Genomic DNA, 23127 nt, shown 5'->3' with positions numbered 1-23127 from the left:
GACACAGCACATATGGCATCATGAACTCTTCAAACATCAAAAACAATTATTAACAGCAGCGGCTCAAACTGTCGTCCAACAGCTGACTTTGTCAACAATAAATATCTCAACTGACTACTCACCTAAAGTTGCTCATCTCTACAGTCAAGTTTGAAACAACTGGAACTGTGGCAAGTTGCACCCTGCAAATCAGTTCCCCTCGGGATGCCAATACTTGTTCAGGGTGCTTCGAGCACGATAAAATACATTAAAGTCAGAGCGCGGTGTCTCTTAAGTCCTCGCATAATAACCATTAGATATGGGGTAACCAGTGTAGATATGCAACAAGCTGCAGGCTTGAGGAGAGAAGTACCTTTTCACACACATCTCTTCAGGCTCTCAGTGCTCATCACAGCCTCCATAAATCCAGCAGCAGCAGCAGGCGGCAGGAAGCAGCGAGCAAATAGATGCATTTTATTTATGGAGCTAAATCACCGGGAGGCAGAAGAAGCACAGCGATATAAACCTGACACGACGGTGACATACAGGAAGAGGCGCGTATTTGTGTGTGTCGGAGCTTAAAGGCTCGTGCTGCCGTGTGAATGCTGTAGATAAGCAATGCGACAGGCTGATGATGAACTGGACACAACTTTTCATCTGTAACGCTGGAACAGAGAGGCACCGGGAGACAAAAGGAGCAGCATGAATTAAACTGTAAATCTGATGCGGGCTGTTCATCCCGTCATCCAGAGGAGACTATAATATCCACTGAAAATCATCACGGTGATGGATGAACTACAAGCCAGTGGATGCTTATATCGCAGATGAGTTGTTAAACTCATTAGCCTGCGTTAAGACTCTCTGCCCACACAAACTCTCAGCTGCTAACCGGGCTCTGGGAGAGAGGCGAGAGGAAGATGCTTCTGGTTCTGTTAGCCAACACGGCCCACCTGCTCGTCTTCACAGTGTCCTGCTGAAGTATTCACACTCCCTGAGCTGGTTCACATTTTGTCACCTTACGACTACAAAGCTTTGGTCTTTATTTGAAAGTAGTTCAACAGGAAACAGGGTAATGAGAGAGAGGAGGAGGAAGACATGCGGGGAATGTCGCCAGGTCGGGAATCGAACCTGCGACCACTGCCACGAGGACTAAAGCCTGAATACGTGGGTCGTGCTTTGCCCCTGCGCCACCACAGCGCCCGTGATGCCCGGTTTCTAAATTTGTTTTGTGCCCAACAAAAACCTGAAATGTGTGCTGTGCCTCCGTGGTCTACCCCTTTTACTCTGACACGTCTAAATATTTAGTTATTTAGCCTCTTGTGTAAGAAGAAAAATGGGGTTCATTTTTCAAATGTTTTCACCATTTTTTTTATTCCTTTCTAAATGTTTCAGTTTAGAACTAAAAGTATAATTAGCAAGCCAAATATTTAGTTTGCAAATTAAGCAGATCAGAACTGTTATAAGGATTGATGGTGCTAAATAAAGGCAATGCTGGAGACAACCCTAAACCTAGAGCTACAGATGAAAGGTTTAGCTCAAAGTACAGTTAAAACAATTTGTGTAATCTGACTGAGCTCAAGTTGTTTAACAATTACAGTTCATTTCTACTTTCTGAAAGCAGCTGGTTGCACTGGATGCTATTTAGGAACACATACGGAAGCTATGCTGTGTGGTTTTTATTTGTAAATAATAATAATAAAAAAACTTGAATAATTGCTCCTCCTCGTTGTAATGAAGAGATCCTTGCATTGAGGTATCACAGAAAAACATTCAGAAAATACATTAAAGCTTGTGGTTGTAACGTGGCAAAATGTGAAAACGTTCAGTGCGTTTCCTGATTGCATAGTTTTAAAAAGGCACTGTATAAAAGAAAAAAACAAAAAAAACAAAACAGTGCACTCAGGAGGCTGTCAGTGTGACAGATCTAAACAGCTGCTAAGGTCAAATCCATCAGAGCACAAACGAGACAAACCAGAGGCCCAGAGAATGGACGTTGTTTCCAGAAATGTATTTATAATGAAATAAAATGTCAACATAAAAAAATAAAGCATATAAAATATAGAAGCACAAACAGTGCCAGCTCTCTCCCGGAGAAGGTCGCCCAGAGTCTCGGTGGGATTTGTTTTAATTCGTACTCCACTGCTCTCCGTGCCTTCAAGGTAATTGGCAATCTCATTCCCACTACGCTTGATTTAGCACCTCTGTAAATGTTTTCAGCATTTAAGAAGTTTGCATTGAGAGCAGAAAGAGCCTTCCCACTCTCATCTGCTTCTTAGTAACATTCAGCAAATGGATGAAAACGGGCTTTTATAGACCTTTATAAAATTTGGGTCGTCTCGTCTCTCGTACTGACTCATTAATTTGACTAAACGTTTAAAGAAATGTACAGATTTTACAGTGAATGTCTCTGGAGACTTAAGATTTTTTTTTTTTTCCTTCATTAAACTAATTAACGTAGCTGTCCATGAGAAGGATTCCTGTAATTAAAAAAAACAACAACAAACAAACAAAACACAAGAGTGTACAATGCTGCTCCATTAACACAATAAACGTCAAACAATAATTACTCTTAGAAAAAAAAAATCCACAACAGACGTTTACCAGGAACTGCACTGATTACACTGTATTTACATAACTTTTGTGAGCCAGCTTGTTTTGAATGAAAAAAAAAAACATTGGAGCAGATCATGGACAGATAATGTGCATTAAAAAACACAGACATTTAAACCTGACAGATATTTTGTGAAATGAAACATGTTTTCTCTTGACTTTTCTTGCTCTAAAGGAGGAGAAGAAACTGACAAGATGGAGGCTTGAAGTGACAGAAAGGTGAATGCTGCACCTTCATTTAAAGCCGTCATGAAATGGCATCCTGCAGTGCTGTAAGAAAAAGATTTGAACCCTTATGGGCTGAAATATTTCAGATTATAAAGGTAATTTTGAAGATAAACCTGAATAAATACAAACTGTTTTCAAGCAATGATGAACTATGAACTAAAAAAAAAGTGATCCAAGCACTTTGCCCTAAGCCTAATAGCTGTCTACTCTTTAAATTGGTTGAATTCAGGAAACATTGAGGGGTCACTTCAAGCATAAACTGTCTGTTTAAGGCCATATCAGATCAATTCAATCAAAGTAGGTCAGGGATCTTTTCTGACCTCCTGGATGAGTTTTTAAGTCCATCTTTGAGAAATTTTGGGAGGTCAGCCACTTCTTGGAAGTTCACCACTGTGCCATGTTTCTTAATTTGTAAAAAAAAAAAATAATAATAATAAAAACATTTTTGTGGTTCATTGGATCTATCCAGACTGTTTGTCTGATTGCCTGTATCACGTTGTCAGACAGGTTCTATTTAAGACATTTCTTGGTTCTGCAGGTCCGGCAGGTTTGGACTGGTTTAAATGAACTCAGCTTTCCAAAAGTTAGCAACAATTTAAGTACGATTCAACCAAAGTGGCTCACCTTTTAGCTTGGTGCGGATAAAGTTTTCTTTCTTTCGTACAAAAGTGTACTTTGAAAACATCTTTTTGCATTTAGTCGGGTTATCTTTGTCTGGTGGTAAAATGTGTTTGAGGATCTGAATTATTTGAGATAAGCAAAAACAGGGGGGGGAAAAAACCTGTAAAACGTCTCAGAACGACGTACGTCCACATGAGGGTGATTGACAGATTGTGATGTGCAGATTTAAAGTGATGGGCGTTAAGGACAGGTCTGCACCGGCAGCCGTCTGCCCTCTGATTCAGTGAGGTTATCATAAAGCCGTCAAAACAGTGACTCAGCCTAAACTCTCATAAGTAACTAAGAGTCCTGCTGGATTCATTTGTAGAAAAATGCAAAAGGGCAAATGTTACTCCAACAGACATTTATAAATAATTTTCAAATTGAGATGTAGGGATTAACACACTGTTTGTGTGATTAATTCGATTTTTTTTTTCTCCTGCCATCAAGCTCTTTGGAAAGGGAAAGAAAAGTGACTGAATCATTGTTTATGTTTCCCCAAGTCACTCATTCCAAAGAACAAATGACTTTTTTCTGCTTCTATAGCTTCAATAAAGTATGAAAACTGTCAAAACACGTCAGAAGCAAAATACTTCTCTGAGGGGCTTGTAAAACTGCACATTCAACAAAAGCGCCAACGTTTAAACACTTAAAAGAACGGAGGTAAACTGCTGCAGTAAAATCTTCTTTACCAAGAGCTTTTTGGTTGGTCACCAGTTTCACATGAAGGCAAAAGTAAAAGAATTTCGGTTTTAACAGCAGAAAAAGGGGCCATAATTCATTCAGCACGTACAGAACAAAAACTGTGTTCATCACCGGCAGGTATTTATAACAACTGTTGTGGAAATCTAATAAAATGAGGAATGGATCAAAAATGTTGTGGCACTAAAGGGATATTAACATGATGCTGACCTGAAAGTTTTTTTCTCCAGAACTAAATTACCCTCAATCTTAAATCTCCCAGGGATTGTGAACCCTAAAAGTTGTCTCATTTGATCCTTGGGTAGACTAAGGACTAAAAAAAGTTTCCTGCATGGACTTGTGTAAAAAAAAACTTGGGATTTATTGTGAGCAAGATGACCAATTCGTTCATGTCTTGTTTCTATAACTTTGGCAAAATCACTCCAACCTTCTCGCAATGGAATAAAACTTAAAAATGTTTTCAAACTAAAATGAAATTAATTTGCGCCATTAACAGATGTTGTATGAAATTCAACCAACATGAACCAAAATTGTTTCAAAATTGCTCCACAATTGTTGTGGAGGTTTCTTAGCAACTCTGCGAATCAATGCTGTTCGACTTTCTCACGTCTTCAGTCCCCTGAAAAAGTTTGAACTGGGATGAATGCAAAAAATAAAAAATAAATAATAATAAAAAAAAAAATTCTGAGAATATTGTTTCAGTCCAAAATACCGAATGGTCTGAATCCAAAATGCTGTTGTGGGTTGATTCAGGATGATCCAAAAAGAACGTCCAGTGACCTCCCTAGCAGAGCCATTTTCTGGGATAAAATTACAAACAAATCGTTTTTATTCAATAGATGCTGCGGAAAAGAACATCTGCAGAAAAGTAGCACTAGAAAAATGCCTTATGCCTCCATCACATATGTGCATTGCATTTCCAGAATGTACAAAGATTATTCATCTTTAAGGAATTACCTACTGTTCTATGTAATTTGATCTACATCTAAGTCAAGTTGCCTCTTTTATAATTTAACTCAGAGAAACCTAAATCAATTTTAAATAGGTGCTACTGCTACAAAATGAATGAAAATGCTGCAAAAATGTCATAGCATTGATACAATAATATCACTCAATCCCATGTTACAGCGTTGTTTATAAATGATTCTTTGTGGCCAATGACCCTAATATCTAGTTTTGCCATCACCCTTGGTAGGAACAACCAGATGTAACTGATTACCGTATTTACCGGACTATAGAGCGCACCTACAAAGTTTCTGAAAAAAACTGGAAACGTACATATATAAGCAGCACCGGGCTATAAGCCGCTGGTATCTCCACAGCTCTCGGTTTTCCGTAAGGACCTAATAAATCTGCATCTCAATCAGATTTAAGCTCAGTTTTAATTAGACTACTCCAAGACAAAACTTTATAAATAAAATGTTAAGAAAATTATGCTGGTCATGCTGCAGAACCCAAGTCCTTGAGCTCACTGTCACAAACTCACAACCAGATACTTTCTCTCAGGCCTGTTTGACAGCAGAATTCATGGTTCCATCAATGACAGCAAGTCGTCCCAAGTCCTGAAGCAGCAAACCAGCTGCAAAACAAGGCAACCGTATTTAAATATCATGTGCATGATGTTCTTTTCTGAAAGACTGTTAGTTTTAACGACACACACCTTTTAAGAAACTACTTTTGCCTCATAAATCCACGGAACATTTTCCAAAATGTTTCTGGGATCATGACGATGATTTTTTATTTATTTTTTTGCAAATGTGAGACGGATCTTTGTGTTCCTTTCTGCCTGCTGCTGTTTTCCCCTTGGTACTCTCCCTGGGATGCTGTTCTTATCCCGCCTCTCTCTCTCTATTGAGTCATGAACAATGACCTGAACTGGAGCAACTGAGGTCTGGACTTCTTCAGAAGATGTCACTGTTGTTCCAGGTTTTCTGCAGTAGAGGAAAATTGCACTGATTGTGGTTCCAAAATCCTTAATGTGATTTTTTTTTTTGTATTTTTGACACTGATGTGTATTCTTTTCTTTTGCTCTTGAATTTCTTCAGATCATAAGATGGTGTGTTGGTTTTTTTGAGGTCCTTTGGACTACTTCATGTTGTCAGACACGTGCTAGTTACATTACTCTTATTGCACAGGACAAGCAGTAATCAGGCTACCAATTAAATTAAACTTATTTCATGATTTAACACAGTGACAGCTTCAAATAAGACAACGTTGGTTTCGGTAGAATAAATTAAATCATTACTTGAAAACTACACTCTGTATTTCCTCAGCTTACCTTTGTCTGATATTAAATTTTTTAATTGATCTGAACCACGTAAGCCGAAACAAAATGCAGATTCCTTTTTACTGCACAGTATAGAAAAACACCCTCCAACCCAATGCATAAGCAAAATCTTTCTTCATGTTTGTAGCTCTGCAAAAATAGCACTTGTAAAGACACCACTATGTGGCGAGACAAGAAAGAAAGAGTGTGTTAGCAGCTTAAGGAAGATGGAAATAAACAGACATCTTTCTAGAAAATGCTGAAACTCAGTCACCACCTTATATTTTGATCAGGATGTGAATGTGATTGATTTGACCGTCCACCAACGACGCGCATCGCAATACCAACGGTTATTTTATTCTGTTTTATAGGACAGTGTCACTACAAAACAAGCTGATGTGCGTCTGCATGTTTATTTTCTTGGTAGAGCTGAATTTGTTTGCTTTCTGAAGGCTGTGGTGCTTCATTAAGCCACAAGGAAACACTCATGGTTTTTGGCACTTTTAAAATAAAAAGGTTTAAAGGATGACTTTGCTTTAACCTCCTTACTCCTTCGCAGCACATTGGATGCAGTACATCTTCGCACAGGTAACTGTCAGACAAAAAAAACAAGTGGTTTATTTTTTTTTTAAGAATAGAATAACAATATTTAGTTATAATAATCAAACAGAGGACAGAAATGTATATAAAAAAAAAAAAAATGAACCGCACAATGATAAATGACTGGAAATACTGCATAGTACAAATGCCCCGTAGCTGTTTTTGTCTGTCCTGCTTCACAGGGTACAAAGGGCCTCCAGGGACAGACCGCAATGAGACACGCTCATCAGTTCTCTTTCCTCTGACCAAGGAAAACAGAAATCATCCAAAAACATTTCAAAATCTGACTTTAGGCTGTTGCTTTAAGGGCAAAACAAAGTCTGCAGCGCCGTCCTGCTTTTCAAGAACAAGCTCAGAATGGCTGGATAAAAATACCACGCGGTCTTTGATCCCTGGAAAAAAGAGAGAGAGGTGTCTGTCGGAAAAGTCAGTCTTGCTGGATTTTCCTAGTGTTATTCAGGTTCGCTGCTATTTGTGGTTTTGTCCCACTCTATGCTCTCCTCGCTGTGCGTGGGAGAGGGAAGGGCCTCGCCGGCCCCGGCGGGTCGCATCCGGAGTCCCTGGAAGCGTCTGCACTCGGGGCAGATTCGGATGTGGCTGCAGCCCCTCGCCACCAGGGCGGCCTCCTGTGCCAGTCTGTGGGAGAGCGGCTCGGGTAGGCCGGTGCCCGCGCACAGTTTGCCGTTGCTGAGGCTGACGGCGGCGGCTCGCGCTCGACGTTCCTCCAGGGGCAGAGGTCGCGGCCGCATCAGAGACGCCGCCCGCCGGCGCCTCACCTGCAGGCTGTCCCGACACAACACGATCCCGTGCAGCTCCCGCAGCATCTCCTCACACACTGACTGCTGCGTGCGCACATGAGGAGGGGAGGGAGGAAAAAAAGAGAAGAGGATAGAGAGGGGTGACGGGGGGATAAGAGAGAAGAAGAGAAATGGAGAGAGGCCAGACAAGTCACTGACTGACTGACTCGGTAAGGACAGACTGACGGACGTCACGGACACACAGAACACACACAGGTTTCATGGTTATCTTTATGACCGGTTAGCAGCAACAAATACAAAGAATCACAACACGTTTATACCACAATTTAATGTTAGTATTACTTCTGACATGCGCACATGAAGCCACGTCAGTGATAGCTCTCCACCAGTTTGGGGCATTGGACTTTTTTTTTTTTTTTTTAACATTTAGCATTAAACTAAAACTTCTAAATATTTTATGAGAATTTCATGCGGTAGACAGGATGCACATTTTGCAAATATCAAATGGCAATTTTATTTAGCGTTGTGATACGAAAATCTGAGAAAAATCCCAAAGGACTCGCAGTTGTTGTTGCATCAGAAGCACTGAGGACTAAATATAAACAAATCAAACATTTTTTTTAATATATTGCAATTTGTAAAAACTGTTATTCCTCTTTACTTCAGTTTTAAATCCACTTTACTACTAAATGCTGGTTTCTGTTGTCCTCTCTCCTTAAATCCCAACAAAATACAGTAAAGTTTATGGTTGATACTTGAGAAAAATCTAAGAAGTGCAAAGAGTTTTATAAAGTTGTACAGAGCGAATGCAAAGGACTCCGGGCAAAGGAACAGATGTAGAACTGCTTGCAGGTTTGAGTCCATTAACACTTCAAGGCACAAAACGATTCACATTTGGAAATGAATGTTTTCCAAGCCTCTTTCCAGATTAAGCTTCTAAGGTCAGAAGTATAATTTGGATTTATCCTCCCAAACATGAGGAAATGCTTCATCACTGTACACTTTAAAAATATTCCTTAAAAAAAGCCAGATACCTGTGCTGACAGCCGATTATTAATGCAATGAACCGGGAGCTCAGAGGGGAAGAATAGATGCTACGCGCTAATGCAAAACCTCACGGCCCTTCTCAGGGGAAGGAAGCAAAGTATGTCAAGGTCAAATATGCTTTTCCAACCTCATTTCCTGGGGCCTGTTTTAACATCCAAACAAACTCCAGCACGGCCATGAAGATCGCCACCAGCAGGCCGCACACGAGCACCACGAAGATCCCGCCGATGTTCTCCATACCCAGACCTGAGGAAAGGGCAAAGGTCAAGGAAATGAGGGAACGAAGAAGCAAACGGCGATTGATTACGCCGAGGGTTGCCCTCAAACCTTTGGCCCGGTGGTCCTCCTCCTTTGGACACTTGCCGCCCTCCCACCAAAACCTCTTGAGAATCTCCAAACGATTGTCCTCCTGAAGTTTGAGGATGGCGAGGTCAAACTCGTCGCGGTACACCGACCCTGACGGAAGGAGGAAAGTTTCTTACACCGGATGCTTAAAAGTTTCCGAAACCTGCAGAACTTTACGATACAGAACATAATCATATTTTCACACAATATCTGTGTGGTTGAAGCTGGTTTGGCAGTTAATTTGAAGATAAAATCAGAGGCTGTTCACTGAACAATCCTGCGTCAGCTGCCGTTTTTTTTTTCCCTTTTCTTTTTTCTTTTTCTAAAGGCTCATTGTAGCGACGGCACTCACACCTAGTGGCATAAATTTCAGATTGCAATCAGCTGATTATGCCTCTCCTACTCCTTCAGCTGAAAGGGAGAAGGTCCTTTCTGGAGCAGCAGTATAGCAGATTGCAAAGAGGAGAACTCAACGCATCTTCCACTCGTAGTTTGTACGTCAGAAAACCCTGACAAACTTAACTGATATGCATATATTTTCTTTTCCCTTTTAACTATGCGGTTTCGTTATCCCATTCATTTTTCTGCTGATGCAAACTAGATATTTACATACCTTTTAATAGACAGATATTTTAATTGCCGTCTGAAATTAAATCAGAGTTGTAAAACTGTAATCGCTACTTTGTTCTGTAAAATCTATAATCTTCACCCTTTACACTTATGTTTGCGGTCGAAGGCGCTCCGCTAACATTCCCGTCCGTCTTTGTTACATCGGCTGCTCTTTGTGTTGTTCTCAGACAGCTGTCCATTTGCCGTGCAGAGCAAAACTAAAACTTTTATTATCAAATGTAAAGTTTTAAATGTTTTAAACAAAATGCTAAGCTTATCCTCACACAGCTAACTGGAATGGCACTGAAATATGCTACAAGGAGAGAAAAGTGTTGTTAGCCTAACAATTTGGCAAACTGAGTTGCATGAAAACTTTGTGAGCAGGAGGAAGGCATGAGTTGACTAAAGACTCTCAGTCCTAAATGTGGTCAAACCTTCATCTGCGAATGCTTCCATGCTGCTCTGACTCAATTTGTCCACGTCCAAATTGGTCATGATGGATGCATAAAGTCTTGTTTATGTATTTAAATGTAAAGAAATTACATAAATGTGTAAACAGATTGGCATTCTACAAACTCCAGTAGGCTGGACACCAGCACCAAGAGACGCCTGATTATGTTACGCAGACTGACTGAGGAAACATCATCATCCGTCTCAGGAGGAGCCGTGGGGCTGCACTGTCAGCACGAGTTGTTGATTTTTTTACTCTCCTGTAGAACCTTCAACTTGTTAAAAATGCAGCACGGTGAAGCAGATGTGAAGAAGCTCTTCTTGTTGGAACAAGAATATCTGACATCAAGAAAAACAGAAAAGACAGAGTTGTGTAAAATCACATTACTCTACTGGACTTTGAGTTTAGGCCTATGCTTGATATTTTACTAGTTTTAACAGGAATGGGATTAAATATCACCAAATTCTTGGTCCTAAAAACTTTAACTAGTATCTTGTTAAAAAAAATCTTGAGTAGGACATTACTAATGAGAATACTTACTTATTATGTGTGCATCGAACTTCACAAAAAGGGTGCAGATTAAAACACTTGCAATACCTTTTATAAATGAACTCTTTTTAAGTATTTCTACTTTTATATCTTCTGCAGAGTTACTGGTACTGATACTAGGATTTGGTTTTTCAAACGTTTTGCATATGATGGGATGTTTGTGCTGTTCTTTTTGAAAATTGGCACCTTTCATTTATCTTCATTAGTGTTTCCCTCCTTAACTTGCACTATTTGCATTCCTGCTTAATGGTTCTAATTTGTATATTGTATTTTAATAGCACCTGCCCGAGGGCTAATGATGGAAATCAGACTCGGATCAGAGTCTGATCTAAAGAGCGTCTCGTCTTCAGAGTTCGGTGTGAAACATGAATGTTGAATTCAGAAGGAACGGCTCAGATTTCAGACCTCAAATTGATTTCACAGGACATGTCCAGTATCAGGCGTAAAACATAATGCACAGAGAAATTGAATTTTTATCTTGTAAACATCAAAGGATTTCAAATCTTATTTACTGAAGACGTATTCTTCCTCATGCCGCAGGAGATCAAAGTATCGTATCTAAATTCTCAGGAACATTTCTCAAGATACTTTAAACTCCCTCTCTGTCTCCTCTTAGCAAAGAAATGGTTCTGTAAAAGCCCGGCTGAAAGTCTCGCTAGTTTCTCACTTTTTGCATCACTTTGTCCAAATAATAGGAGCCGATTGTTTGGCTATGCAGGGGCTTTACTTTTCAATTTAACCCTCCAATGCAATGCTTATGGTCCATTCTTCAACTAATGCTCCTATTCTTCTTCTTCCTTTTCTAGGCTTCACAGTGAATTATACAGCACATTTAGGTGAAACCATCAGCCCCGGCCTCTGAAGTTGTCACTTTTACGCCAGGCCTCTTTTCTCCTTTTGCTCCACCAATAAATGTCGGCTCGCTCTCATCCGTAATTCCTCCCCCTCCCACCGTTCCCCGCTCACCCAGTGGCATGCCGATGCCGTAGCCCTTGGTGTCGAGCAGTCCTCCGATTTGAGTCAGGTTGCAGTTCCTCTGGCGGTAGTACTCGTTCATGGTGCTCTCCAGCAAGTAGGCGTAGTTGGAGTTCAGGACCCGGGCGATGCCCTCCTCGGTGCTCTTCACGAACACGCTGGGCTGCTTGGAGTTCATGAAGTTCCACATGCGTTGGTATGTCTGGTAGCGGGAGTTCTGCAGGGCGAGATTGGATCAGAACAAACAGTCGGCTGCAAGAAGTCAGGCGGCAGAGGTTTATTAGCTGCAGATAAACATTTTCTGCCTTTGCTGATGTGGAGATGAGTTTTTATTTGTTTTCCCCTTTTCATTTTCTTGACTGATGGATTTATTTCAACTCCGATTCAGTGATTCTGCTTTGTCTGCTTTTCCGCACCCCACTCCCCCAGCCCCCTCTTCGGCCGCATACGAGTTTCAGTTTGAGTATCTACAGATTTTAGACCAAAGACTTCAAATGATATTGCTGCCTTTCTTACATGTGCTCTTAGCCAGTTTTCCCTGAGTTATTCAGGGTCCAGTAAGTGTAACAGCATCAAGGAGAGTCGGACTGATGTCTCTTTTCTCCTCTGTAACACCGTCCTTCACTGTCACTGTCTTTTTCTGTCTCTCTCTGAGGTCAAATATGCAGCAGATGAAAGAGGCTGGAATGGGATTTGGACAGCTGACTGACTCCTTGAGGAGGAGGATATTGGATGGCAGAGTGGGCAGGCAGGACAGAAATAAAACTTACGGTGAAGGGAGAGAGACAAGCAGGCGATAAGGAGGATCCCAACACTTACTGTCTGACTTATCGATCACAAGAGTTTTGGAAGTCAGAGTAAGCGCAAAGTTAAGATGACAAGTTCACATCTAGTTTTCATGTTTCAGATCTTACAGTTAATGTTGGTTATTCATTGTTTATTGGACATGTAGATAAGAAAGCAAAGAACAAATAAAACAAGAATTCAACTTTGAACTTATTGTGGATTTTCTCAACGGACACCAGGTGAAAATACGCATGTAGAAGAAACAAATACACACATTCACACCCGCAATGTATTTAGATGAAACTGAGTGCTCCGCAGCAACATTGTTTTTGCAGCTGTCAATCGATATGAACTAAATGTTTCACTACTGGTTTGTTCAATTTGATTGGTTCTGGCAAAAATACTATTTTTAAGAGTAGTAGTTAGATTTAAATTGAGCTTGAAGACGTAAGATTTGGTGCAGGGTTTTTTTTCTTCGCCAGTGGAAATGCAAAACTAATTTGCTGTGGACAGATTCACTGGTTTTCCATCAGCTTCCAGTCGATCCTTAGTGATTCCTGGGATGTCCTTAATTTCCCGTCTATTTTCCTCCAATTTGTGCAATATGATTTGGATATGGCTGAAACTTCTGTGCAAGTTAATGTTCCAACATGACAATGATACAAAATAGATCAATAAATTAACGATAAAATTTGGCACGGCCTTCTGAAGTCACTGAATTCAACTGTGCGGAAAGTATCTGAACTTGCTTAAAGATACGTTTGTGAAATCCGTCAATTTGATGGACGACAGAAAATCCACCAGTAATTCACACGGGAACTTGTGCGTCTAATTATTTATTACCTTTAAGAAATCTTTTAAATTGTAAGGTGTGTAAGATATCCACAACAAGAAAGGAACCACTTAAAATTAAAAGCAACCACGTTAGAATGAGACTGATGCACATAGTTTCGACTGGAAACTATGAGTTAAAAAGAAAAGCTACTGGAATATGAGCTCCCACCATAAAGAAAGTCATAGTGGATCCTCCATGCATGGTGCCGTACTCTATCGCTGTCTGATCCGCCAGGTCGTCCACCGACTCTATTGGCACCTCCATCCTCTGAACAGTCAGGAAGGCGGCCAAGTTGGCGGTGTACGAGGAGATGATGATTAATGTGAAGGCCCACCTGTGGAGGAGGGCAGAGATAAAGAACATATGTATCCATCTATGAATTTATGCAAAAGCAGACTGCTGTATGAAGACGAATTATCGTGGCGAAAGCATGGGAAGATTAAAACAACTCCACACCTGAGAGGAGAAAACACGGCAGGAGGTTTCAGCTGGACGGATGGAGGGGGTCGGTGGAAATGGACGGAGAAATGGGGCAACGGTTGGTTAGGATGCAAAAGCAGACATGAAAAGAAAGACGGAGTCTCAAATGTATAAAAGATTTTTGAAAACTGACGTCCTGAAACTCTGGAGTAACGACACCAGAGCCGCCCCGAATCAGAGAGAAAATGTTTGAAACAAACAGAAATGAAAACAGGAAACAACACAAGTTATTTCACTTGGTTAGGAGACTAAAGAATTAAAGTTTTTGTTATCTGGGACACAAATTGAACAAACTGGATTGTTTAACCGTCATTGCAAATGGAGAGAAGTTTATTGTAGATGAAGTTTAACTGTTCAGTGCAGTTCAGTTACCCTCATGTCAACAGCCAGTTTAAAAGACAGACACAGAAATATATGATCTAATAAAGTAGTTCACACCAACACAACATGCTCATACAGACAAATTAAGATTCAGTGATGATCAGTCCAATTTTTTAGAGGTTTTCAAATACAGTCAGTGTGAAACGTCACCACTTTACCAAGAACAGGATGTTACTCAGTCATTCCGCATCAATGCAGCTGCAGAAACTGTTTGCAAATGCTCACTGTGTAACACGTGATAACAATGTCCTACATTTTTATCACCCCAAAACTTTTTTTTTTAAACAAAGAAAAAAATGGACCCCAGCTACAGTTTTAAACAAAACTATGTTCTGTTCTGATGTGTTGCACATTTTGCCCAAAAAGTATGTGCAAAAACAATACAGTAATATTACCACCACATCCATGATGAAGCATAGTGGTAGAGGTATCATGCGTTGGGCAAGTTTGGCCTCTTCAGCTGGATTTTAGGACACAGTGGGGGGCGCAGAGGGGCTATTATAAGCAGTTCCAAATAGTTCATGTATGTAGAAAACTGTAATGCTTCTGAAGGAAGCTGAAAATGAAATTCAGTTCACAGCACAACCAAAATGAAGCATCCAGTCCACCAGAAGGATGGCTTCGTCAAAAGCAGAATAATGTTTCTGAATCCCTCAGCGAGACTCCAGACCTGAATCTGATTGAAAAGCTGTGGTGTGATCAGAGAGGGCGGCGCACAGGAGATCTGACAGAGGAAGATCAGAAAAGGTTGCCGAGTCAAGATGTGGCATGCAGATAGAGTCCTACCCAACAAGGCTGAAGGCTCAGGATAAAATCAAAATGTGCTTCAACAAATAAGACTGTATATGCAACCACATTATTGCAGCATATTTTCCAAGTTTCCTCTCCAAATGTACTGCAGCTTTTCATCCTCTTAAGACGTGCAAGTTGTAGATCGTGTTATAAATGATAAAATGTCTGAAATTATTTGTCTCATTTTTGAACATTATAGAAACCTGGGATTTCAACAGGGATGAATGGCCTTTTTATATCTAATATTCTTCTTTTCCTGGTTGGTTGATCAGAAAAAGAAAAATTATTTCATTCTTTCATTTATTTTCATTCATTTACTTGAAGTGTATTCACGTGTAATTGTATTTATTTATATTTTCATGTATGTGCAGTATTCTATAGTGAATAAATTCATTTGCATTTTAGTAGTGTTAAAGCTTTAATGCCTCTACCACACCCTTTATATTATTCTTCATGTTTCGCTTTTAACTTTTAACCACTTTTAACACTATAATGTCCCACCCATCCATCCATCCATCCATCCATCCATCCATCCATCCATCCATCCATCCATCCATCCATCCATCCATCCATCCATCCATCCATCCATCCATCCATCCATCCATCCATCCATCCATCCATCCATCCATCCATCCATCCATCCATCCATCCATCCATCCATCCATCCATCCATCCATCCATTTTCTTTCACCCTTGTCCCTCAGTGGGGTCGGGAGGGTTGCTGGTGCCCATCTCCAGCCAACGTTTCGGGCAAGGGGCGGGGTCACCCTGGACAGGTTGCCAGTCTGTCGCAGGGCAACACAGAGACACACAGGACAAACAACCATGCACACACACACTCACACCTAGGGGCAATTTGGAGAGGCCAATTAACCTGACAGTCATGTTTTTGGACTGTGGGAGGAAACCAGAGTACCCGGAGAAAACCCACGCATGCACAGGGAGAACATGCAAACTCCATGCAGAAAGACCCCAGGCCGGGAATCGAACCCAGAACCTTCTTGCTGCAAGGCAACAGCTCTACTATAATGTCCCACCTTTCTTAAATAAAAACGCTATTAGTTTACTTCTAAGAGAAGCTTTTATTGCTTCCCGACTGATTTCCTGGTTCATTTCTGTAATATGTTTGTGCAAATTTATTGTACCTGCTTTCCCAGGTCATTGTTTTATGCATCTACTTTATGTGGTGCATCACAAAAATATTCCAACGTCAAACAACTTTTTGTGTTTTGGTACTTTACAAAGTTCAATAAGTTTTATTTTAATTCTACTTGGTGTTGATAATAAAACTCACATTCTTCCAGAAGTTAAGTAAAGCAAGTGCACCTGTGCAGTCACAGGTGGTTTACTTCAGTGTGCTAAATACAAATGCATGCCACACTTTTAAGGTTTTATTTACAAAACATTTACAAAAAAAACGTGAAATTTTTGTCTGCCATTTCACAAATTTGCATTTTGTGTTCTGTTACGACAAAAATCCCCGCAAAAATCAAGAGGTTTTTGGTAATGGTGCATCTGTAAAACAAGGTCACGTTAATGGAATAAGACACAGGGGGCATTTATTTAATCCTCTGGTTTTTTTTCTGAACACTTCAGTTCAGGTCTTAAGTTCTGTTTCAGTATTATGGCCATCATTAAAAAAAATAATAATCAGGTGCTGGTAAAGCATTCTTGAAGACACGGGTGCATAAAAAAAAAAAAGTAGAACTACAACAATCAGTGTTCTTGAAGTGGTTGCAAGGACAAACAAAAGATGAAATGCAATTCATGTTGCAGCAAAAGTAGGTCAGAGCAGAGCTGAACGCGCGTTGCGTTTGTGGATTTGAAAGCTGGAAAAAATTGCCAGTACTAACCACACTCCGCTGACGCAACGTGTTGACAATGCTCTGGGAGCGATGGTGGAGCCCTGCTGCATGAATCCGCCGACAGGGAACCAGAAGCTGTTGCCGAGTGAGTACTGGTTGATCAACAAGTTGCAGCGTCCCTTCAGGCAGGGGTGGGGGTTGTACCATTCATATGGCGTCAGTCTGCAGGGGAACAGGAGAAGGTGGAGGTTACATAAACATTCAGAATCTGGAGGAACGAATCAGAGTGAATAAACCCAAGAGCCGCACAGATTTTGAGACATAAAGAGAAGCAAACGACAAGGAGCAAAGAGAATGGAGCAACGAAGTGAGCACAAAGTCACCTTGGCTCTCCAGAGAGACAAACAGCTTTCTTTCCTTTCAATCCCCCCAGTGCAGCTCGCTTTAATCACAGGGAAATCGGCTGGGAATTTTGAATACACAAAGCAACATGGGAAAAAACGGTTGTGTGCAACACTGAGAGATTAGATTATTTGCAGATATCTTGCTCAAATTTAAACTACTGTGTGATTTGTCTCCAAAACAACTAAATTAGGAAGCTATATGGAAGACCTCTGAGGTTATCTTATAATTCGTGCTGCATATCATCAACCGAGAGCTCCCAAAGGTTTTATGTGCCAGCTGATCTGGGATCACTTACACTTATCCTGCAGCTTGTTATTCAAAAATAAGTTACACTTCTTTTGTTACTAGATCGCTTCTTTTTATATTTATTGGTGAACTTTCTGTTTGGCTACTGCTGCTGGAAACCAATTTCCCAGGACATTTATAAGGTTCAATCTAATCACATCCTAACATTTCAGCAGCAGATCTACCAGTACTCTCCCTGGCCAGCAGGTGGCAGTGTGGTTCTAACGACCCGCCGCTTAGAGCAGAGCGTTTCCTTTCCCTGTGGTGTTGCAGATCAACCACAAAAACTTAAAAGTGAGGGAACAGACACCTGTTTCCTGTTCTGCGTATCCCCCAAACAACTACTCTTCTTCTTCTTTTTGTTTTTAATCTCTGTAGTCAACCCTTTGTTCTCCTCCCATCCTTTTGTCTCATTCTCCGCTGTAAAGATCAAGCTTACCCTTACCTGGCCACTAGAAAGAGGACGCAGCTGACGGCCAAATAGGCCAGAAGCATGAAGAGCCAGACGCCAGGGGAGAAGGGATCCAGGAAGGAGAAGTAGCCCGGCCGACGTCCCTGAAACACAACACGCACAAAAAAAAGATACTGATTACACGAATGATAAATAATACACTTGAAGCTTCCTCAAATCCAAAGACAACTTTCATTTAATATTTAAATATAAAGTAGGATTCCATCTTGTGCTTACAGAGCATTGCAATATTACCCCAACTCCTCAGATTTAACAACAAACCTCTCTGAATGGCCCAGTCAATGTCCAGATGTAAAATCCAGCTTTTAGCCAGACTCATGACCTTCAGTAAATTGGTTTGAGTTCAACTTGTTTTGCAAAGAAGAATTGACAAAGCTGTGGAAAGTTCAGAGACACACCGTGAAAGACTTGCAGCTGTAAATGCAACAAAAGGTGATTCTCCATTTTAAAAGGACGAACATAAATTCACAGGACTGTTAATAAAAAAAACCCTTAAATTCATTGTTATTGTAATAACACTTGAAACTTGTACTATTCTCTCTTGAGTTATCAAATAAAATCCCAACAGCACAGTGAAGTTTGTGACAGCAACATGAAAAACAATGTTGAAATGTTCAAAACGAGTATAAATACTAAAAAGGTGCAGACGGAGCAAAACGTGAACTAATTGACATTTTCAAGCGTCTCTCCTGTTCAACCAGAAGAGCGCCGACTCCCTCGCTTGAGGCCGGTTTAGTTTGCGTAGCTAACATTAGCTGCTCCCTGCTTTGCGTTGGAGGAGGCAGAAAAAGGTGACTCCTACCCTAAATAAAGTGATTTCGATGCGATAAGCGCAGATCTTCCTGTCCTAAGCAGATAGCACTGTAATTATGTGTATCTCATTTGCATGTAAACAGATCAATGCTGTATGAAAGCACAAACTCAGTCTCCCATGAAATGTCAACAGAGTGGCACAGAGCTGTAAAGTGATACAACAACAGAGATAAGAGGCTTTGCTTCCCAGAATCTGCTGCTTTAAAACAAAACACTTTTGCCTTGCGAAAATATGTACACCTCATGTTAGAGCCACAGACATCCATGTATTTTATTAAAGTTTAATGTGAAAGACCAAAACAAAGCAGTCGAGGATTAGCAAATGGAAGAGGAATGCCTCGATTTTCAACATGTACCAATAAAAAAGCTGACATAATGTGGCTCCCATTTGTATTCAGCTCCCTCGTCTCGCAAAACCTCAGGTAAGATCCAGGGGACCCAACTAGCCCTCAAAAGTTGTTTAATTAGTTAACGGAGCCCGAATACGGCTGCTCTATAAAGCCCTCAAATATTTATGAGGTGAAATCAGCTGAGCTACTTCATGAAGGACGGAAACACACCAGGTCAGGGACAGTTTGCTTTAGACCAAAGTTAGGATATAAGACAATACTTTTGGACATTTCGTGGGACATTGTTCAGTCCATCATTCGTTAACAGGAAGATTATGGCACAACTGCAAACACGCATTATTCAGAGAAGCAGCCGAGAGGCCCAGGCTAGCTGCAGGAGCTGCACAGATCCACAGCTCAGTGAGGATAATTTGTAAGCAGGATGAGTATTAGTCATGGATGACTAAGGTTTTATATGTATATTTAAAACAGATCACTCCAGAAAATGAGACACCATGTCTCAGTGAGATTTACCTGTATGAAAAAAGGCGATTATAACATATAAACATGCTCTGAAACCAGAAGAGAGGCAAGAGGAAAATCATTGCTGAGGGGAAGGCATGAGGAGCTGTGTCAAAAAACTGTAGTAAGTCATGTAGAGGGCAGTGCAAGTGCGTGGAAGAGACAAAAATGAAATTTTTTGGCAAGCAAGACACGGCGTGCGCAGGAGCACTGTAAGACAGAGAGATGGTGGCGTCATGCTGGGGGGACGCTGAAAAGAAAAATGAGCAAAACTTTCAGTACTAAGCACCGACACTCAAAATGTGGCTCAGGTATTGACTTGATAGAAATCAAATACATACCGTGTTCTTCAAATCTATATTCATCAGAAATGATGAAATCTGATTTTTTTCCCTACCTCTTCTTAATTACTGACTACTTGAACAAAAGGAAACAAACTGTTGTTGTCTGTAATTCATGCATTTGGTGCAGTTTGTTTTCCATTGAAACTGCATGACACAGTTTAAGGTCCAACCATGAAAACCAAGTGGAGGTCAGAACGATTAAATGAACAGGCAGCATTTGGTCTTCCTAGAAGGTAACGTGCATTACAGGGAGAGGGTTCAGATAATCAACTGAACCATTATGGCTGCATTAAACATAAATTCATTTCCATGACCTATACTTGACTTCCAGCAGGCCTGGGGTGAACAGCAGCCACGCTCAGAGGGGAAAAAAGGGAAGAAGATTAATAGCTTTGACTCGGGCAATAAGGCTAGCAGAGCCGAAGCAGCTACAGGGCTGCTATATATCTGTTTGGATTGGTTAGCGGGATATAAAGTAGCTAAAATAAGGTCGGCAGCCAGCGGACCAGTGGGAAACCAGGGGCTAATTTCTAATGTTTCATTATCCATCGCCAGCAGCTTTTGTCCTCTAAATGTAACCAATTACAGATGAACCGGCGTCAGAACGAGTCCGCGTGCATATTCATACGAGTTTGTGAACGCTCACACTGTATTTCTCTCCTGCAGATTCACTAAGAGAACATTACCCGTTTACACACAGCCGCACAATCCACCATCTGCTAACGACCGGGAAATGGAGGTGGCTGTCGGGGCAGGGAGGGCGCTCAGAGAGCGGAGGTGATCGAGAAACTTGACTGCCTGAGCGCTATTAGAAGACAAAGGCATAACACGTTGTGTAGAAATTGCTTATCCTCCATTTCAGAAACACTCTGGAGCCCACGTGAACAAGCCTAAATCACTTTTATGGAAATATAGTCAATTAAGTGTTCCTAGGAGACCTCACGCAAGCTGGAACAAAATATTGATAGATTTCTGAGGCCCTTCAAAATCAAATCTGAGGCAAAGAGGGGAGTGGAATTATTTCGTCCGGCGTTTGTTATGCTAAAAGACACGAGCAGAGACGGAAGAAACTCATTAATGCGACCGTAATCACTTGTGTTTGAGCCTGGTTACGGAAATCGGGGGGCAAAGAGTGGGATTCACTAACACTTTGAACAAGATTCAAATCAGCGTGCCAGTCACAATGCGCAGCGTTCCATCTGCAAGGGGCAATTGCTTGTGACGATAATGATGATAGTGGTTTGGAAATAGACGAGCAGAGGGCTGAAGCACATGATGGCCTTCCTGAAGGTAAGAGTGCTGCTGCAAGGAGAGAAATGCTGCCAAGTCGCCTTCAGCTGGCACCAGGGGTTGTGCTGACGTGAGTCTTCCTGTTTGCTCGTTCGGTTTGGTGCATGCTGAAGAGGCGCTTTGTGAACTGCTGTCCCCTGCGTGCCCGTATCTTAAGTTCCCACCAAGGTGCTGTTACTACGCTAAAACGGAGCCGAGGAGGTGAGGGACTCCCGTGCTAACAGATGGCAGAGAGAGGGTGCCGGAGAGAGAGAGGACAGGCGGGGAGAGGCGGGAAAGAGACAGAGATTACACGGACAAAAGGGAAAACAGCTGGAGAGCGTGCTGCTCAGGAAATCTCGATTTTTGTGCGCTAAAATGTTTGCTTTAGGACTCAAGCAAAGTTGTGTTTTTCCAAGGGCTGAATGGGATCGTCCAAAGTGAGGCAGAAGCAGACGCACTAATGAGCACTCTGTGGAAACTGCATAAAATGTTCCTCTTTTCAAAAGCATGTCATGAGTTTTTTCCTCAGGAGACATTTTCTCCTTTAAATATCCCATTTTGCGAACATTTAAGTAAACTGAGAACGGAGAAAGAAACTTTGTGCTTTGATAGTTTTGGTTCAATTGTGCTCTTCAAAGACTTTTTTTTTTCTCTCCACTCCAGTTCTGTTAAAATAACTCTGCACTCAGCACCAAACAGCAGAGGCACGAGGATAGTGATTGGCTCAAGAAGGCAGCAGGACATTTTGAAGCAGAGTGGTCAAATTTAGTTCAGACTAAAATCGATAAAAGAAGGAGAGCTGGAGAGACTGACGGGAATTTAGAAAGAGACACATCTCATCTGTTTGGTTGCAATTTCAGCTGCAAAACATCAGAAGATTCGTCAATTAATATCAGAGGCACTTGGACGAACTCGGAACAAAAGGAAATCTCAAACAGCAGATTTTTAAGGAATATCTGGTTTTCAAGTTGTAGGAAAGACAAATGGAAGCATAAAATAAAACAGAGTCTAATATAAAGTGAGGTATTTTGTGGAGTTAATTGGAGGTTGAAATTCAGCTAATGTGTCTTTTACTCTGATGTTTGCAGTGAAGAATCGACCGGCTCCAGCTCCACTTTTAAACCCTCTGCATGTGCAGCAGTTCATATCTAAAGTTATTTTGTGAAAACTCAATAAAATTTAATCTAAGACTCCAATTTTGAGTGAAATCAAAGTCAGAAATACTTTATTCATTTCACACTGAAATAAAATATTGTTGCAAAACAAACCATCCATCTTTCTCCAGAGCCGCTGCACGTTATGACTTTTTATTTTTGTACTTTTATGATGTAAAGAACTTTGAACTGGCTTGCTGATGAAATGTGCTACACAAATAAACATGATTGATTGATAGATATTAAAGTGGATCCAAAGAGGACCCTTATTGTGTTGCTCTTATTTTAAGAAGCTGCATAAAACTTAAAACTGAGGTACAGGAAACATCTCCAGTTCCTGAGAACTGCTGCAACCTTTAGTTGCAGAGAGGCTCCTACAAACCTAAACCAAGTGACTCAATTACCTCCTTTGGGCGTCATTAAGTTCGATTGAGACGCCTGTAAAAGTTGCCTTTTGCCAACCACAACTTGTATCGGGCAGAATATCTTAACTCATTATTCTTGGAATATATATATATATTTGCTACCAAATACTGCAATCCAAACAACGGTTGGCAACGTTAGTGATAATGTGATAAAGTTAGGGAGGGAATAATTGAGGGAAAGAAACTTTTGAAGTTGTACAAATATTTGAAAATCACTTTAAACATTTTTTTTTATTTTACTGTAAAAA

General features: G+C 40.9%; 1 protein-coding gene across 7 annotated transcripts in view; it reads right to left on the bottom strand.

Annotated features, from left to right (window-relative positions):
- Nucleotides 1-469: 469 nt before the first annotated feature.
- The window catches only part of grik4 (glutamate receptor, ionotropic, kainate 4), a 353167-nt gene continuing 330509 nt past the window's right edge, over nt 470-23127 (bottom strand). For 5 of the 7 annotated variants that reach the window (XM_008425649.3, XM_008425647.3, XM_008425648.3 and 2 more), the window contains 7 exons: nt 17994-18103; nt 16907-17080; nt 13569-13734; nt 11771-11996; nt 9178-9306; nt 8978-9096; nt 470-7887 (listed from right to left, as the gene is read on the bottom strand). In XM_008425649.3, the coding sequence (XP_008423871.1) occupies nt 7498-7887; nt 8978-9096; nt 9178-9306; nt 11771-11996; nt 13569-13734; nt 16907-17080; nt 17994-18103 (1314 nt within the window). In that variant the 3' untranslated portion in view covers nt 470-7497. Of the gene's footprint in view, nt 8024-8977; nt 9097-9177; nt 9307-11770; nt 11997-13568; nt 13735-16906; nt 17081-17993; nt 18104-23127 lie in introns of all 7 variants that reach the window. The other 2 variants (XM_017308264.2, XM_017308265.2) reach the window with 2 other exon arrangements.

The sequence above is a fragment of the Poecilia reticulata genome, chromosome 13 (genome assembly GCF_904066995.2).
Source record: "Poecilia reticulata chromosome 13, P_reticulata-male-v2, whole genome shotgun sequence".
Classification (NCBI taxonomy): Eukaryota; Metazoa; Chordata; class Actinopteri; order Cyprinodontiformes; family Poeciliidae; genus Poecilia; species Poecilia reticulata.
Note: the sequence above shows the minus strand (reverse complement) of the source record. Positions and strands in the feature narration are given on the sequence as shown.